General features: G+C 41.4%; 2 protein-coding genes across 4 annotated transcripts in view; both read left to right on the top strand.

Moving 5' to 3' along the window:
• Positions 1 to 20,262, top strand: part of ift57 (intraflagellar transport 57 homolog (Chlamydomonas)) — a 248,494-nt gene that overhangs the window by 130,096 nt on the left and 98,136 nt on the right. The window lies entirely within an intron of this gene.
• Positions 3,391 to 20,262, top strand: part of kcnq3 (potassium voltage-gated channel, KQT-like subfamily, member 3) — a 123,762-nt gene continuing 106,890 nt past the window's right edge. For all 3 annotated transcript variants that reach the window (XM_078287544.1, XM_078287543.1, XM_078287542.1), the window contains exon 1: positions 3,391 to 3,704. In XM_078287544.1, the coding sequence (XP_078143670.1) occupies positions 3,391 to 3,704 (314 nt within the window). The remainder of the gene's footprint in view (positions 3,705 to 20,262) is intronic.

The following is a 20,262-nucleotide window of genomic DNA, read 5'->3' as shown; positions in this document are numbered from 1 at the left end:
GTACATATGAGAAATTAGAAGAATAAAAAATAAAGAATAAATACCAATACAAAAATAAACTATGTATGTACAACATATACTATGTGCAAATGTAGCCTATATGTGCAAAGGAGCATGTTCCTTATGAGAGAATATGTGTGTACAGTATATGTGCAAATTGTTACACGTTACACAAGTGTGTGTTGTAACATATGTTAAACAAGTGTGTGTGTGTGTGTGTGTGTGTGTGTTGTTACATGTTACACAAGTGTGTGTGTGCGAATGTGTGACATTAAACAGTTGAATGGCAGCAGGCAGGAAGGACCTAACAGACTAAATATGGTGAAACAATAAAAAGTCAGACTCCAGTGTTGCTGCAGGCCTGGTGCTCTGGGTTCATGTGAGGCGACTCCACCCAGAGGCCACAGAGCATCTGGGGGATTTGATCCCATTGATATTCAATGCTGACGCCTGCCTTTACTCACAAATGAGCTGGAGACACTGGAGACTGTGTGGCGTTCTTCAGCAAAGAATTAACAAATGTTTTCAGCCTTTCAAATGTAAAAACCCCACAAGATGCAAGTCAGCGTGTTCACTGGGTCAGTAATGTTCAGCAGGCTGCAGCAGAGTGTCACTGTAATAATCCTGTAGGGTCCTATGATGCATCAGAGAGTTTACAGTGACCTTAATGGACTTTATAGTATTTTCAAAACCTATGCTATCACTATAATATTCCTATAATATTTCTATAGGACTGGCTATGTCTACCATTTAGTCCTACTGAAAAATCACTATAATATTTCTATAGTGACTTATAGTACATGTGTGGTAGGCTGCTCATCTTATTGTACTTTGTATTTTTATCCTATGGTATCACTATGATAATCCTATAATATTCCTATAGGGACTTACAGTGTGTCTATGGTGCTCAATAGTGAGTTTATAGTAGTGATGGGACAATATATAGAAAATCAAAACAATTTTCTAAAATGACTTCAGTGAAAATTTAGGTCAATGTGATTGCTCTTAAATTTTCACTGAAATCGTTTTATAAAATTGTACCTGTTTATGCATCATAACTGGATTTTTGTCCTTGACCTTGTATTGCATATTAACTGGATACTGTGTTCTCTCGTTTGTAGTGTGTGACAGTTGTATCTGTTTGTATTGTTTGTGTCTATTGTTGTAACAACGTTTATGCTGCTCTCTTGGCCAGGAAGATTTTAATCTCAATGAGACTTTTACCTGGTTAAATAAAGGATATATATAATGATACAGAAATGTGACAATCCGTCTGGTGTGTCAGGAACATGAATGGTGATATCAGCTCCATGTTATTCTGCTGTCAGGAACATGAATGGTGATATCAGCTCCATGTTATTCTGCTGTCAGGAACATGAATGGTGATATCAGCTCCATGTTATTCTGCTGTAGTAATCACTAATGAGACTCTTGACCATCACAGTTTCACAAGCTCTCCATCCAAATTATATTATTGTCACTTTGTAATGACATTTTTAAATTGTTGTTTACATTCTAGCAGCCAATGGCATCGCTAGAAAGATTTGTGTCTCAGAAATAAACAGAATACTGCACAGTCAGACTTTGTTGTCACTGAACTTTTATTTATCACATCATATCCTGGTTGGATTGAATCCTGAACCACAGATCATGTATCGAAGATATCTTCCCATCCCTAAAGTTTTGGTGTGATATTTGTATATATATATATTTATGTATCTTTACTGCAGTTCTTTTCATTACAACTTTTTATCCATTCAAAAAGCATATTCAGCTTGTTGATGTTGGCCTAAATGTTAAAGCATCAGTTTCCATGTTGGTGTCAGTAACCTATTTACCTCTCAGAGGGGCACGCGCAGCAAGGAGCGGCAAAGTCATATCAGCAATGCATCACGGTCACTGAAAAGCTTGCATGTGTGTGTGTGTGTGTGTGTGTGTGTCTATGTGTCGGTGTATGTGAATGTCTGTTTGTGCATGTGTGTAAGAATGTGTATGCATGTTTGTGCGCGCGCGTGTGTGCGAATGCATAGGCTTGATTTTGTGTTATTGTGTGTGTATGTGCGTATGCCTCTGTATGTGTTTGGGTATATGCATGTATGTGTGTGTGTGTGTGCATGTCTGTCTGTGTCTGTGTGTATTGTATGCCTCCAATTGTGTGCGCGTATGTCTACGTCTGCCTGTATTTACGTGCATGTGTACCTACTAGCACACGTGCACGTCTCCATGTGTGTGTGCATGCCTGCCTCAGTCTGTCTGTTTGTGTGTGTGTATGTGTGTGCGCGCACGTCGCGTCTGCGTTGCTGCTGATGAAAGCCGGAGCCGGATCCGTCCCTTCTCTTGTCTCCGTGTTGCGCTTCAGTTTCAGTATCGACCTCCTTTACGCAGCATCGCCTCTCCATCCTCCGTCTCCACCCTGCCGCTCCCGCTCCGCTCCCGCTCCGCTCCCGCTCCCGCTCCCGCTCCGCCTCAGCGCCGCTTCCTCTGCAGGTGGACGGAGGCTGGCAGCCCGGAGACGCGCACCATGCACGGGAAACGCTGCTGGTAGGGCTCCGCGATTTCACATCGACACCAGCGGAGACTTTGTGCTGTTTTTGCCTTTATTCTTTAGCGTGGCTTCCCTCCTCTAGGTGTCATTTTTTTGGTGATGTGTGTTTGTGTGTGAGAGAGAGAGAGAGGGAGAGAGAGAGAGAGAGAGGTTGCAGCGTAATCCCAGGTCTTTGTTTCCAATGTGTGTGTGGGGAGGGGGGGCGGGAGGGGGTGCCAAGTGGGCAATTGTTGCTTGATGTTCCTTGGATTCGTGGGATTGAATTAATTGATGGATCGATAGGCTGCTGCTTCGCCATCGCCAGCAATTAGAAGCGTTCTCGCCTCTCGTCGCGCACAGCCGAAGGAAAACAAATCACAATAATATTCCTATTATATTCCTATAGGGACTTGGAGTGTGTGTGTGTGTGTGTGTGTGTGTGTGTGTGTGTGTGTGTGTGTGTGGTGCTCAGTAGTGAGTTTATCGCACTTTGTGGTATTATTGAAATATTGTCATTATAGGGGCGTGCAGTTCTGCTGTGAAATTTGCGCAAAATGATCCGAGGATTACTGTTGTTCCTTTCCTACACCCAAAAATGAGACGGATACGAATGGTTGGAAGGGGTGTTTCTTTGGCAAAGTGAGAGATGTCAACGTTCTCTCTCTCTCTCTCTCTCTCTCTCTCTCTCTCTCTCTCTCTCTCTCTCTCTCTCTCACTCCTCCTTTATTATTTTCCCGTCCAGTCAGACTGCCGAGCACCTCCCTTCGCGCCGGGGGCCACATCCTTAAATGACCCACGGCTGAAGGCTCCCGGATCCAGCGCCCGGATCATGGCATGCTGCTCACACCGGGCATCCAGCACTGACCATGGGGCTCAGGTCCAGGACTGTCGCTAGCGGCTCGGAGGAGCAGAGGGACGCCAGGAAGCCCAGCGCTCCTCCCGGGGACTTGGACCAAGGGACCGGGGGGCCGGCGGACAAGGATGGGGCCCTGCTGCTGGTGGGCTCGGGCCGGGAGGACTTCAAGAGGGGCTCGCAGGGCATCGGGCTGCTGGCCAAGACCCCGCTGGGCTACACCCGACCGGCCAAGAGGAATAACATCCGCAAGAGGAAGATCCAGAACCTGATCTACGACGCGCTGGAGAGGCCGAGAGGATGGGCGCTGCTCTACCACGCGTTTGTGTGAGTAGACGAAACGGCTTTTACAACTTCTACGCGTTGTTTTAAGGCGTTATTAATGGCTTATTCATATGAGTTGAGCTGCTCGGGAGTGAGAAGAACCTCACTATACAGCAGCCTGTTTGGAGTCGCTGATAAGCTTTAAAAGTCTAATTCTTGCAGTGTCTGGGTCTAAGAAGTGAGTGCATTCTCTGTCCACTTTGCTCCAGCAATTTGCAGTCCTTTAATGGAGGCTAGTACTCCAATAATGTGGAATCCAGTTAGGTTGTAACCTAATAACGCAGTGGGAAATTAATAGTCTGGTCCTGTATTTCATTATAAGTCCTAGGTTATGCATTTTCAGTCACATTTTATCCAGTTCAAACTCCATTTTATTCCAATAATTTGTAGTGCAACAACGAAGGTGACTGCTCCGATAATGTAGAATCCAGTCAGTTTGTAACTTAATAAAAGCAGCAGGTAATTAATAGTCCCGTTGTTTATCTCATTATCACTCCTATTTTTAGCATTTTAATAATATCAAGGTCTAAGAAGAGAGTGGATAGCCTGCCAGGTTGCAGTCAGTCACATTTTACTCCAATAATGCAGAATCCAGCCAGGTTGGACCTTAATTATTAATATTCCCAGCCTGTATCTCATTACTCCTAACCTTTAATTCCTTCAAAGTTGCATAACTCTGTTTGTGTAAACTGAATCTCTTGTGTCTGATAAATAGTGAGATTCTGATTCCTGGTTGTTAGAAAACCTGCTGCTGATGTGATGCCAGTTGATCTGCCAAATGACAATCGATACCACAAGGCAGGAAAACAACTTTTTGTGTGTGTGCCATCGCAGAATTCACCAGATATTTTCACTATTTTAGCAGAAGACTAGATGTTTAGAATAGAATATGACTCCAGATGATGGCTGGTTATCTGGCAGAATGGTTAGTAAGGTACTAGCAGTTCGCCGGTGTCTTGTTTATTTCCCACCCTGCTGTAATATCTTGCATATCGACAGTCAGGTGAAATCCTCACATCTCCCAAATATCAACTTTCCAGGAATTAAGAGAAACAGCCTTGTTTCCAAATTGACCACCGTGCATTTTTGAGTTTATCCAATGAGGGTTTTTGAAAGGGTTTCTCAAGACCAAGAGGTTGTAGAATTTTTTTCAAACCAAAGAAGAATATTTAATTCTTCAACTCACAAAATTTGGGGTTATGAGGTTTTCACACCACAACAGTGCTATTTTTTATGTATAAGGCTGATTATTTCGAACAAAGCTCTATCTTTCTGTCGCATTGAAGTTGTGAAGTTTGACTGACAGGATTCATAGTCGTCTGAACTATAAATCAGTTTTGCATTTTAGTCTGTCTGTGATGTTGGTGCACGTTTTTGCAGTGTGTGATTTGTGTAAATTCAACTGAAGAGATTAAAGGGAGAGGAATGGTGATTTTACTCCCTTCTATAGTGCAGAGGCTCCCAAATGTTTCCATGTTTAGAAGATTTTATCCATAAGATATTTAACATTTGCCGTTTGGTGGACGCTTTTATACAGTGTTCTGAGTGTATATATTTCTAGTGTGGGTGGTCCCAGTGGGATTCAAACCCCATAGCGCTGGCAGTATTAGTGACATGCTTCACCTGCTGACCTACAGGACGATGTTTAGCTTTCCCAGGAGCCTCCGTCTGAGAAGATTTGTTGTTGGATAAGATTTGGCAGAGAGATGGAGAGTTGTTTATAGTGTAGGTGGGGAGGGAACAGCAGGGAGAGACAAACTTCTGATCAGAACAGTAATTCCTGCCTTCTCTGCACATGATATATTATAGACATTAAACCATTCCTCATTTTGCTGGGGACCCTCTGAAATTTCCTCAGGGGCCCCTGCTGGTCCCTGAGCCCCTCTTTGGGAACCACCGCTGAAGTAAACAAAAGGATGCTCTCCCCTTCTTCTCTCCCTCTGTCTGATGCAGCAGGTTTTTCTTTCCATCTCGGCTAATTAACTTGAGTCAGAGACGAGAGGAAACTCCTGCCTGATCGGATCAGCAGCGCGTTCTTAAAAGGAATGAGTCATTTTCAACACATCCATGTGTCTCGTGTGTGACGGCACACATTTGTGTTTCTCTTCAACACAACATATGCAAGTAACAATATGTCTGGTCCATATGGGTTGCTATAAAAGCTGCAGTACGCAGCCACTTACCAGCCGAAATCATGAAGTGTCAGCAGAGAAGAGCGTCCCGTCACCGCTAATCGAGAAGCCGTAGATTTGCCCTGTTTGCCCTAATTACACTCTGGTGTCGGTGTGGTCGCTGGTGGGAAATCTCCTCACCACACAGGAATGACAAATCAAAACAGAAGAACAGAAATTCCCACTTGGTACGTTGTAATTACAACCAGCGGTCCAGCTCTGAAAAGCCAGGGGAGAAATATGAACATCTGCGAGGTTTTCTTTGCCCAACGTGAAATACTATTCTACATGTAACAAGCTAATGCTATGTCAGTGATTTAGCAACATAGTTAGCATAGAGCATATAGCATTAGCAACCGTAAGTGCAACTTTACATTTCAAATCTATGTTTATCCATTTACCACACAGGTGTTTTGAGAGATTTTAGCTCATGCGATGCTGAAAAATCAAACTGAAGTGTATTTTGACCATGTTTAAAGTAAAGCTGTGTAGTCGTTCCACCGCATTTTTCCTGCAATTTCTGACTTTCCGACGTCTTTGCAACACGTTCTCCTAAACAGCAGCAGTTATATGATTTCTGGGTAATGAAGTCCTTCAAACAGTTACCTCACGCTGCCACCGGGGGCCGCCAAAGGGCGAAGTTGCCTGACTAAAAAGGATCAAAATAGTAAAGATTATGTCATTCACTGCTGTTTTGTCCCTAACTTATGATGTCATTAAGCAGAAAGGTGATATCAGCTGCAGGTTATACAAGGTCGAGGTAAATTGAGTTAGTATGACGACTTCTATAGTGGTCAGGATGGATAGTGTGTGTGTGTGTGTGTGTGTGTGTGTAAGTTGATAGTGTTCGAACTTCCTGTGTCTATATTTTGTGATTATATTACATTCTGAGTGTCACTGCAAAACCTTCTCACTTAAGACATATTCGTTAAAGAAGATAAACTGTGTGTTGTTAAACTCTTATTTAAAACGGAAAGTTGACGAAGAATCAGAGGTGTGACCAAGTCAACTTTGCTCGAGTCCCAAGTCAGTCTCAAGTCTTGAGGCACAAGTCTCAACTCAAGTCCCAAGTCTAAATATAGAACACCAAGTCAAGTCAAGTCCAAGTCATTAATATCAAGTCTCAAGTCTAAATGTAGAACACCAAGTCAAGTCAAGTCCAAGTCATTAATATCAAGTCTCAAGTCTAAATGTAGAACAGCAAGTCAAGTCAGAACAAATCAAGAGTCCAGTATCAATTTAATATCTTAAAGAAAACTAAATATCTAGGACTTTTCAATGCAATATGGTTTTAATAGGATAAAAACTTGGTAAGAGCATCATGAGTTTGATTTCTATAATCAGTTTCAACTTCAATAAATTCAATCATTCCATACAAATTCAGAAAACAGAATTTAAATTCAGTCGTCCGCTGGAACAAATCTCATCACTTTCAATCTAAGTCATTTACACAAACACAAGATCTCAAGTCAAGACTTTAGAAACCTTTTCAAGTCATCAAAGTACAAGTCAGAGTCAAGTCCCAAGTCACCAGAACCCAAGTCAAGTCAAGTCTCAAGTCTTCTCTTCATGCATCAAGTCAAGTCTCAAGCTATTAAAATTGTGACTCGGGTCCAAGTCACGTGACTCGGGTCCAAGTCACGTGACTCCCCGTGACGTCCCCACCTCTGCTAAGAACCGATTCTTGTTTACAGCAGTGGCCTGACTCGAGGTAGTAAAGCTGCAGGGGGAAAGGAGGTTACACACATTATAATGTTAAACATAATAAACTATTTACTTATAGAGTTTACAAAATGCTTTACAGGAAAGCATTAAAGCAAGATTGCATGAGGAGGGGATCAAAATGAACATAAAGCAGTTGAACTCATTCCAACAGTAATGAACAGCGTTATCGGAGCAGTTGGGGGTTAAGTGCCTTGCTGAAGGGCACTTCGGTGATATTTGTCGACGTTGGGGAAAGCGTTACTCATTCACTTCCCCCACAGATGATGATGCATGGACAGATGTATAGGAAGGAGACAGGAAAGTGGGCGGGGATTAAAGAGCAGAAACAGATGGGCGTATTGAGATGAAGAAGCAAGAAAAATAGAAATGTAAAGAGGGAGAGAGATCCTGATGTCACAATACCAGAATTTCAACTTTGATACCGAAGTTTAATATCTAAAAATTCAATACTAGCCTACTACAAAACCACGGCAAACAAGAAACAGCACCAAACATCACCCACTGTGCTTTGTTTTAACCAAAGACACCATGGAAAGTAAGTTCCCATTCTTGACTTGGACAGCTTTGTAGGAACATTTCCACTTGGATGTCGGTTGTCGGATCAGTAATTGCAAAACGGTTCCATATCTGGCACCAGTTTGTCAACCAGTGCAGGTGGACTGGGATCCAGTTTGAGACATGGTGGACTGTTTGAGCTTGTTGTCATTTTTTCAGGTGTTTGAAGCTATTTTGTGTAAACTGCTGGAGTTTACTGTTAGCCAGAGTGAGGATCTGTCTCTAGAGGCTTCGCAGTTGCGTCACATGATGGAGGCTCAGTGGAGAACTGGCTGGAGTCAAAATCTGTATCAAGCAGCTAGAAACATGAGCAGCTGAGTCAGCTTGTTGTGGTGTGGCTGTAGATCCATTCAGTAACGTTCTCAGTAAAAGTGAATAGTGTGATAAGGTGGATTTGGTTACTGTGACACAGTAAACTGTCTTGTCTTTAGCCCTAGTCTCTACTCCAAAACACTCTGAGTTGTAGCTTGAGAAGAGTCAGCTCAGTTAACCTGAACAAACTGTTAGCTAGCTAACTAGCCGGCAAACACACTGATGTTAATGTGAACATGCTAACGCTAGCTGCTACTAGCTATGTTAGCTAGTGTACTAATCAGATGTGTTAACAACAAGACAGTGATGTTAGCTGACCAGATACTATGGTTAGCTAGCTAACAAGCTGACATTATCTAAACACTAAATCAATCAGATGGATCAGTGATGAAATGATCAGTTCAGTCAGAAACAGACAGAAATGAACCGTCTGTTCAATTCTGTTGAGACGACAGAAACACAATGAGCTGTTCACAGAGCTGAAGACTTCCAAGATGGCTGCCAGCAAGCCCTCTACTACAATCATTTTTCTAATTCTTCTTTTTCTTTTAACTATTCCAATCTGCATGTGTTCGCTCTCTGGAGGCGACGCTGCAATGGGAATTCAGCTTGCAGTGACACATTTGGTGAAAGTATCAAATGTCTATAACATTCAATATCAAATACAAGCTTCCGCAACAGTATTGAAGTAGTATCGGAATTTCGGTTACCATGACAACACTAGATGGAGGGGAAGACAGAGAGAGAGAAAGAGAGAGAGAGAAAAAGAGACAGCGAAACCAGATCCACAATGGAGGCTGAGAGTCAGCAAAGAGCGAGCAAGTGGGAGAAGCAGAGAGAGAGAGAGAGAGAGACAGAGGGAGAGAGACAGATAGAGAGACATGTAGAGGCAGAGGAGGGCGAGTCAGGGAGCGAAATAGGAGAAGAGAGAGAGAGAGAGAGAGAGAGAGAGAGAGAGATGTGAGGCATCAGCAGTTTTCATGGCAGATCAGTGGTGAACCTTGGCCTCGTCCTGCATCCAGACAAACAGAGCTGCTCCTGACAGGCACTCCTGTTCCCAGAATGGACGGCTGTATAATACCTCTCCCTCTCTCCCTCTCTCTCTCTGTCCTCTTCCCTTCCTCTCTTTCTCTCTCTCTCTCTGTCCTCTTCCCTTCCTCTCTTTCTCTCTCTCTCTCTCTCTGTCCTCTTTCCTTCCTCTCTCTCTCTCTCTCTCTCCCTCTCTCTCTCCCTCTCTCTTTCTCTGTCCTCTTCCCTTCCTCTCTTTCTCTCTCTCTCTCTCTGTCCTCTTTCCTTCCTCTCTCTCTCTCTCTGTCCTCTTCCCTTCCTCTCTTTCTCTCTCTCTCTCTCTCCTCTTTCCTTCCTCTCTCTCTCTCTCTCTCTCTCTCCCTCTCTCTTTCTCTTTCTCTGTCCTCTTCCCTTCCTCTCTTTCTCTCTCTCTCTCTCTCTGTCCTCTTTCCTTCCTCTCTCTCTCTCTCTCTCTCTCTCCCTCTCTCCCTCTCTCTCTCTTTCTCTTTCTCTGTCCTCTTTCCTTCTCTCTCTCTCTCTCTCTCTCTCCCTCTCCCTCTCTCTTTCTCTGTCCTCTTCCCTTCCTCTCTTTCTCTCTCTCTCTCTCTCTCTGTCCTCTTTCCTTCCTCTCTCCCTGTCTTCCTTTCTCTCTCTCTTCTTCTCCCTCTCCTCCTCTCTCTCCCCCGTCTTCTGCCTGTCTCTCTCTTCCTCTCTCTCTATGTCTTTCTCTCCTCATCCTCCTCTTCTCCCTCTCTCTTGCCCTCCTGCCCCCCCTTCTCAAGCTTTCTCTCTCTCTCTCTCGCTCTGTCTCTCTCTCCCTCTCTCTCTCTCTCTCTCTCCCTCTCTCTCTCTTTCTCTTTCTCTGTCCTCTTCCCTTCCCCTCTCTCTCTCTCTCTCTTTAGGATGTTTATGTAGTGCTCTCTCGCTCTCTTCCCCCCCTCCACCTCTTCAGTATGTTGCTGTAGTTCCTTTTACCGGAAAACAGCAACAACAGCAGCTGCGCATGCAAAGACAGCTTACAGAGATTATATATTCTGTAGTTTACAGTAATAGCAGTAACACTGTCTTAATTTGACTGCAATTAAAGTGGCATTAATTAATCTATTATCTAGCATACTCCTCTCTACTGTGAAAATTTGACCTTACATCGACCTTCCATTGGCGAACAGTAGGAATTGCAATTTATCTCCTCCTACATAAGTTAGCCGAACACCAGCCGCCTGGCCCGTGAAGTCAAATCTTCACAAGGGGGTGGAGTCAGCTGGGGTGGGGGGGGTGGGGGGGGTGATGGGGGTGGGGATGGGGGTTTGGGAGAGTCTTGAAACTCCAATGGGTGGAGAGTACGGGCCAGAAAGTGAGTTTTGAAAGAGAAATCTCAGCATCTGGCAAAGTAATCATTGAGTCACTGGTATTGATCAACAGCCCTATCAACCCTGCAGATATATATTATATGGTAGATACAGTATATGGTAATTTTCTGCTATGGGGCAGTAAAAATCGTACTTATTGCCCCATAAAGTGCCTCTGATCCTGATTGTAAAGTTTTACATTTGCATCTCGAAAGGTTTGGTGGCTAGATGTTGTGGGTGTAGAAACCAGAGTGTTGACAGAATCTAATCAAACTGTATTTTTTTTGCACGTCACACAACAGTATCACCCAAAGTTAGAAACAGTTCGGGGTCATGATTATATATGTAAATATATAGATAGATAGATAGATAGATAGATAGATAGATAGATAGATAGACATAATTTTATTAATGTGTCACTCCTCAACAAACAAGTCAAACAAAGCACCAAACACAATAACCCAAAAAAAAGAAAGTTGAGGACCACTCATCAAGAGTTACGAGACACAGGCTAAAAACAATACACATAAAAAAAGATGCTAGAATATATATATATATATATATATACATATGTATATACATACATACACACAAATATACACACACATAAGTACATACATCCGTACAAATGTATTGATACACATATACATACATACACACACACACACACGAGAAAAAAAAAAAAATAAAGGTCATATTACACACAAACAAACACAAAGGATATAAAACAATCTTAATACTGCATTATAAAATTTAGACACTCATGAATGAACGTCTTGTGTTAAGAATGAGGTGGCAGGCTTTGGCACATTCGTGGATACAATATTTACCAGCTAAAACTACACACAATTTATTTAAATCATCGTACTCATTAAAATTTGCAACATGGTTTGAAAGTTGAAAGAATAATTCAGAACGAATATCTGTATAGAGTTCACAGTGTAAGAGGACATGGGCTTCTGATTCAATAGATTATTTATTATTACAGAGTACAGAACCTGTGTGTACCTGCCAGTTTCTATAGATAAAGGTGCAACTCCACATCTGAATTTAGCAAAGGCGCTTCTGTGCTGCCTTGATAAGATACTTTGTACATATGGCTCTGTATCAAAAGCACTTTTAAATAGGCAATAAGTGCACAGTTTGTTACCCTCAGGTTTATTTATTAACTGAAACCATTTCTGTTCATCACTCTCTGATACTGCAATGTCAAAATTCTTTAAGTCATTTCTTGAATAGACTCTTATCTGTGCGGCAAGGTGGGACATATGCAAGGAGCTAAAAGAAAGTTCTCACAGTGTACATATAATTTTTTACATTAGTCAATGTAGTATATATGTATATATGTAAAAAAGTATGGTTAAAGTTGGTTAAGTGGCTAAGTTATACTTCTTCTGCCACAGGTGTATAAACATGACAATAAAGTGATTATCTTGACAACTTCAACCAAATCTGAATGACGGCTGTGTGGTTTCTCAATAGGACTCAATCTGTGGCTTTTACAAATATTCCAGGAGCATAGACAGCGGACAGACAACTCAAAACAAATCCTCCCTGCAGACGTTATAATTAGCTTTAATTTATTTAAATTTAATTCATGATAAATCCATTTCAGGATCTAAAATGTGGGCTTTGCAGATATTTCAGCACCACGGACAGCAGCAAACACTGAAACCAACTCTGCCTGAAGAAGCAGACTAACAAAGTTTTATATAAATATATATTCCAAGATATACCACAACAATCTATTAGAGCTGAATCCATATTTTGCTTGTAAAGTAAATACTGGATACATTTAACTATTCACAAACAAAATATATTGTATATATATTGATATCTTGTCGTCTAATTGAACAGCTCAGCTCAGTCTGCAGGGCCTAATTAAGATCTTTTTGATTGGTGTTACATGTCGGTAAAGAAATAAAATCCCCTGACTCTCCCAAGGAAAGTTGACAATTTAATGATGCTTCAATTCACTTCCAATTTGCTTTGATTCTGCTGAGCCCAAAGAAACTATTTTTTGCGGCGTGGAAGCTGCTGTGAGCAGAATCACCTGAAACCTCACTGAGCGCAGGCCGAACCGTCAGGAACAACAGGAGGCGCCTTCATGTCACATCTGTCACGCTTTGCTTTCCACAACAACACAATATGCATTCATTGGTATATTTTTGGTGGTGGCAGGATGGGCTAGAGAGACGTCCCTATGAGTGAAAGTGTCCCGGGTCGGATCACCCACAGCAGACAGTGAGCCGCTGCAGCAAGACTCAAACCTGCTCTCTCACTGTAAATCTCTCTGGATAAGCATCAGCTTAAATTCCTAAAATTCATGGAAGGTGTCGAGGACTGGGCAAGAATTCAATATTACAGTTCATCGTCTTTCAATAGAATAACATCATGATGAAATAATGACAAGGAGTTATCATGATACACAATTCTGTCGTCTAAATTAATGATAAAAATAGCAAATACTAATTAAACTCTCTCACTTAATGAGATCTGAAACAAATTAGGGAATATTATTTGAAAATTAGAGTTTTATCGTGCTACATATTACCATGCCATCACCATTCAATGTGATGAATATCAATTTGATTATTAACAATGTGATTTTGAATATGTTAGCAGACAGTGTTACGTATCGATATCGAAATTAAGATCTACTACACCAGATCCTGTGGACTGGCAAATTTACTGAATATTTGGCTCTATACGAAAATGTATACTGCCTAAAAAATGTTTCCCCTGGCGATGTGTCCTGCTTGTGTCCTCTGTGTTGTGTTGTTGTTCTGCACAAGGAAAGTGTCATGGAGGAAAAGCCTTAATAAATCACCAGCAGACTAATGTAGAGCCTGACAGCTTCCTGGAGGATCAATGGAGGCTTGTGGTTTGAGATAATAAGATCGCAAACAAGTGTGATCTCCATTAATCACGAGGTAACGAGGTAGTTACTTTAATTTTTTTGTAATCTTGTGAAATGTTTTTAAAATGTTGTTTCACTGTTTGCCAGTAACAGGAAAACAATCCACAAAAAATGAAATTATTTTGTCCTTTTCTTCTTCGCCGGGGGGAAACACATTTTCAGGGGAAACACATTTTCAGGGGAAACACATTTTCAGGGGAAACACATTTTCAGGGGAAACACATTTTGGCACAACACCAAAAACTGATGAGACCTTCACTCACCTGCGCCTCACTAATGCTGCGCTCACACTTAGCTTAGACTTGCACTTCTCAACAGCAGCAGGATGATGTGACTGCTGACTTGACCCCGCTGGCTTGGAACCGAACTTTCCAAAGAAGTTTTGCCGGAGTCGACTTGGGAGTCCGGACTCGTGTGTTAAAACAGACGGATCAAAGGAGAGCGAGAGGGATGAAACAGATGCAGAGCGAGTCGGGGACTGAAGCAGCATGCGGCTCATTAGAGGCTCTGAGCTCTCATTAGCAATTAGTAACTGTAAATATCTCCTCGCCAGCACTTTCCACAGGGCCAGATAGTCATTTAGTGGCAGAGCATGACAGTGGAAAAACATCGCACATTAGCCTTCTGCAAGCAGTTAACTGAGCTAACTGCCAAGTGACTGAACCGCAGCGGTTTGGACTTTTAGAGCTCTCTGTCCTGGAAAAAAACAAGATTGTAATATTTGTGATTGATTTCTTTTACTTGTACTGACGATTTAGATCGTCATTTATGTGTCGAGTGAATTTCATGATCCTTGGGAGCCTTGAAACTTGATAAAACCCCTTTATATAAACTCAAAACATACATAGGCGTTGGCTGAGGTGGGACTTTAATCTCAGAATTCTGACTTTAAACTCAAAACTCAAATACATTTTTCATGTGGCCCTAATCCTCTTCCGTACAAATCTATACTTTCTACTCTCTACATTTTCAAAACCGACTCGTTACTCTCGGGAAATCATCAACTGACCATGTACCTTCATACTTTGACTTGAGTCAGGTGTGAGTGAAGTTTGAAAACTTCCAACTTTTATCGGAGTATATTTTTAGATGAGTATTTGCAGTTTTACTTGAGTAAGGAGTTTGTGTTCTTCTGCCACCTCTGGGTGTCAGTGGAAAGAAGTCAGCATTTTTTTCTGCGTTCTTGAAAAATAAACTTCGTAGAGTTTTATCCAACAACAGTGATATTCTATTCAGGACGGATCCTTTACTGACAGCAGCCAAAACTGCAAAAAGCCGTCTTCCTTCCTGAAATACACACACAGTTTCCATCCAACAGCAGCGTTATTCTCCCACATTCACTCAAACTGCTTATAAGGCAGGAAAAGTTCTGTTTTATTATTTACACTGCCAGTCATTTTTCTTTATTTTTACTATTTTCCACATTTTAGAATAACAGTAAAGACATCAAAACTATGAAATAACACAAATGGAATTATACAGCGACCAAAAAAGTGTTAAACAAATCAAAACTATCTTATATTTTAGATTCTTTGCCTTGATGGAAAGGCAAAGACTTTGGAAAGAAATTCATACATTGGATCAACTTCACTATTTATATATATTATATTTGTCTAAGACTTTATATCAAAATGGCTTTGAATAGCATTCAATCAGGAGTGTCCAAACTGTTGACTGGTAGTTTATATTTTAGTTTTATCTCAGCAGTAAGTTAGGATAAAGAAGCCGCTCCTCTCTTCGGTCCAGACTTTGACGGCTGAAGAGTTCAGCAGATTAAATCTGGCAGAAGCTGAGCTACAGCCTGGATCCTGAGCTTAATCAGTCACAGTCTGTTACTGTACTGAGAACTTATCTATCACTGAATGACATGCAATTACTCTTCAGACGTATTGGATTGATTTCTCATGCGTTTAGCGTGCGGCGGCTCCGCCACGCGAGCCCCGCCTGATGACTTTTTCCTGGAAATCCCACATGACAGTGAATGATGAATATGGTACGGGAGGATAGAGTGGGCGGGGTGTAGAAAAGTAGAAAAAAGTGGATAAAACGTACAGCGGTGGCAGATCTGATAAATAAATCAGTTGTGGAGAATATTTTACAGTTTAGACGTTTAGCAGATGCAGCTTGAATAAACAGGTAGAGGCCAGAGGTGGAAAGTAACTAAGTACATTTACTCAAGTACTGGACAGGTTTGAGGTACTGGCACTTTTCCTCCTCTACATTTCAGAGGGAAATCTTTATACTACATTTATCTGCCGGCTGGAGTTACTAGTTACTTTGCAGAATAAGGTTTTACACGCAAAACATACGATAAGCTCATAAAACATGTTGCATTGTTAGAGTTTAAACTCCAACAGTATCTGGAGCAGTTAGACCGACAACATTAAAATACTTCTGACAGGTTCATGCTTCAATAATTTAACTCTCTGACAGACTTTTACTTTTCATACTTCACTACATTTTACTGCTGATACTTCTATACTTTTACTGAAGTAAACTTTTGAATGCAGGACTTTTAAAGTATTTCGAAGTATTTTTCCATTATGGTATTGCTACTTTTATTTCAGTAAAGGATTTGAGGACTTTTTCCACACTCATAACTCCGATAGTTTTATTTTATATTATGAATCGACGTTTCGGCACACATTGCCTCCTTCAGGATAAGATATGACATCATCTCAGTGACATATATAATCTACAAAACAGGTGTTTCAAATCACAGGGCAAGCAGCATGAGCCTAGAAATAGAGTGTCTAGAAAGGCCGTTCATCATCAAGAAAGTAAACTCACAGATGTAACAGAAAGAAAAATATAATATCTAACAGAAACACGGTAAAGAGCATAATAACTGAATAAGACACAAAAAAAAGAAATAAATAAATAAATGGATAATTAAATGACAATCCACATTAATGAAATGACGCATGCTTAACATATTGATATATATTGATGACGGAGTGTCGTTACGTAACAAAACGCTCGATGTGCTCAGAGCAGAGACAGTACTGGAGGGGAAGGTGCGGGCGGCTCCTCAGAGAACAGGCAGCTTTAGTCATCATATTGCTTCATCATCACTCTGGTGGGAGGATTCAGAGCCTGAGAGGCATCAATAATAGAAACAGTAGAAAACACTCTGATCAGCTGGTCGTCGTGGGACGCAGCTGATTGGCTACTAATACTGCCGGTCTGTCTTCATGTCCGGTCTCTAATGCCTCAAGATCCTGGTTTTATCATCCAGTCTCCATCTTTGTCCCTCAGCCTCACTGCTGTGGTGTTTCTGCTCTGCACTTCCCACAGATCACCTGTCAATCAAACAGTGTGGGCGGAGCTTGGATTTTGTGTTGATGCAGTTTGAGTTTCTCTTTTCTTTGTCTGTTCAGCCATGGTGGCTATCACTGCTCATGCTAACTACCCAGTTCTTGATTGATTAATTGATTGACTTTATTCGAAAAATTAAAATACAATGTACAAAATGTACATACAGTACTAAAATTCATCAGGATATCGTCACATGACTTATTTCCATTGCGGTCCTGAGGTCTAGGCTAGGAGGCAGGCAGGAAAAGGGAGTGACATGTATATGCTACTAATATCCCATTTTTACACTAAAACAAATAATAAAAACATCAATATTATACAATCATGAAAATAATAAAAAACAAGTTCAGAAACCAGTCCAAATTTAGAACTGTCCTAAAAGATGTTTCTTCTTCTTCTTCTTCTTCTATTAATTCCAAACAAACCGGAAACGCATCACTTCCTGTGCGGCAGAGGATTTTTATATTTATATCAGTCAGATAGAGAGGGGCAGAACAGACTTTTATTAATAAGAACATGTTGCGGATTATTCCTTTAGTTCTCACTATATTGCAGTTGACAACAGAGACAGGCAAATCTAAATATCTAAATATAAATATAAATGGATTTAGATTCAAACACATGACCGCAGTAAATTAAAAAAAAAAAACATGACGACTCATTCATCTGGATTTCTGAGTGGAAGCGTTTTACTATAACAGGCTGTTTATGTGCACCAGTCATAGAAATGGATATAAATATTAATGGAGTCTGTGGTTGTGGTCATTTGGTGTAATTGTAAGTATCTCGGTGTAACTCGGTGTCTGTGAGTGTTTTACCGGTGGGAGCGTCGTCACACGGCTGCTTATGGGCCGATGTTGTGTTATTTTTTATTTTATTCCTTATTTTAAAATCATTTTCTCTGTAAAACAAGTGAGAAAATTTGTTTTATACTCTCTCTATTGTTTTGAACAGTCTGAAAATCACTTCTAGCACACAAAGGAACGCCGACAAAGCAGATTCTGACAATATATTAAAAACTAGTCCTGCTGCTGAATTGTTTTGAAGTGAATCTCTTTCTTTATGTTTATTAAACCTTTCAGTCTGAACAAGTGGAACACCGAAATCCGGTCGGAGGAAACTTATGATGATGGAACCAAGAAAAATTTGTTTACCAATAATTGTAAATAGGCGAAAAGGAGAGACTTGTTTTTTATATATTGCGGCCTGTACGGAGAGATGAGATCCCTCTGGTCTAATAAACAAACGCTCCCCTCGGTTCACTCAAGCTGTCTATCAGTAATTAACCCACACCTCAGTTTGTCAGAGGCTGTGATGTCGGAGTCGACTCCCACGGGCAGAAATTAGTAAAGCGAAGGCGAACTTTTCACCCTGCGGTCCATTACTGGCTGAGTGATGTTGGTCCTAATCAGTGATGTACATGAGAAATGGAAGCAGCCTCTGTTGTGGATGCTGAGCTTCTCCTCTTCATACCTATCTGCTACAACAGAGGCATTTTGGGTGTAAGAGTGAAAAGATGCAGTCAGCTTTGCCAGTCAGAAGTTATGTAACACTAGTGTCAACCCTGTTGTCAGCTCTGCCAATCAGACATTATGTATGGCTGTGGGCCAAGATGACAAGCAAGTGAACTACTATCTACTGTCTGATTTTGAACCATTTTATTATATAAAGCTGCACTAGACTAAGATGTTTATGTAAGAATCCAACTGTCTTATCAGCCTTAAACCTGCAGTAAGCAATATCAGACCTTATAAACAATCCTGAAGCTAATGTGTGCTATGTGGAGATTTCCTTGAGACATAATGATATAAACCAATATCCACACAGCAGCAGCTGTGTTGCTGTTTTCTCCTCTTTTCTAAAGCTTGTTGTCAGATTCTGCTGCTGAACGAAGCTCCTCCCGCTCCATTCAGCAGCTTTTCATTTTTTAAAACTATCTTGTCTCCCTCCTCGCTGTTTAAAAGCGGCGCTCTCCCCCTCCCACTCCTGAAAAACATTCTCGTAATGGCGAAATCGATGAAGCGAGCGAGTAAACTTGTTAAGCTAGTAAACTTGTTAAGCTAGTAAACTCGTTAAGCTAGTAAACTTGTTAAACTAATGAACTTGTTAAGGTAGTAAACTTGTTAAGCTAGTAAACTTGTTAAACTAGTAAACTTGTTAAGCTAGTAAACTTGTTAAACTAGTAAACTTGTTAAACTAGTAAACTTGCTACCTGCCTCTTCACCTGTCATTGTGGGTCATGTGACCTTCAGCAGGAGAAAAATCTGTCAAAGTGAGACTGGTAACCGGTGACACTACGGTTAGCTTAGCTGTTAGCCTTTATGCACGGTGCTTTGCAAGGTTTGTCCTTGGTAGGCTTCCGTAGTGCAGTGGAGGGAGGGAGGAGTGGCTTTGCTGAGAGTTTATTTGCAAATTCATTGCTGTTTTTGTCACCCTCTAGTGGTCAGAAAATTGCACAGGAATTCTGGGTAATGAAGTCCTTCAATTACCCGTCGTTGCCATTTGGGGCCGCCAACGTGCAAAATTGCCTAGTGTAGATTTAATTGAGACAATGAAACATAAAACACCAAATGAGATAAAATGTATTATTATTGCTGAATCAACCAAGGTGATTAACTTCCTAATTTGTGCGTTCCCCTCCTTTAAATCAGAATTTTTGTTATTTCTGACCGTCACTGCAACACTCCCCCGGTCCGTGGAGACGTGTCCCGGTCTGATGAGTCGGACCGTTTATGACCTGCTGTCAAAAAGCTCTTAGCTCTGTAGAAAAATGTCTTTCATGATGGAGGATCAGGAGGCCGTAAGTGACATAATGACCGCCGAGGCCTTGGTCTGGTGTTCAGCGGTGGCATTAGGGTGTTAATACAGCAGTAAGACCCTGGAGATGCTCTTTAGTCGTCACCAGCACATGTATACTGTCGGAAAAGTTTTGTACATACAAAGGAATAGTCTGATATTCAGACTGAACATCCATCGGGTTCCACTCCATTATTCAGCCTGAGATTTCCTCCTTATTAGCCATTTTCTGTGTGGGGGGCGTTGATTTTCCCCCGAACCAATCACTGTTGACTGACATATCTGAACCAATCACTAGTGAGCGACGTATCGGCCGCTCTGATGTTACTTCAGTCACATGATGCTGCAGCCAGTCAGCCTCTACAGCCATGGGTAGCAGACATTTACCAACTGACCCAAGAATGTCG

The sequence above is a fragment of the Centroberyx gerrardi genome, chromosome 13, assembly GCF_048128805.1.
Source record: "Centroberyx gerrardi isolate f3 chromosome 13, fCenGer3.hap1.cur.20231027, whole genome shotgun sequence".
NCBI lineage: Eukaryota > Metazoa > Chordata > Actinopteri > Beryciformes > Berycidae > Centroberyx > Centroberyx gerrardi.
Note: the sequence above shows the minus strand (reverse complement) of the source record. Positions and strands in the feature narration are given on the sequence as shown.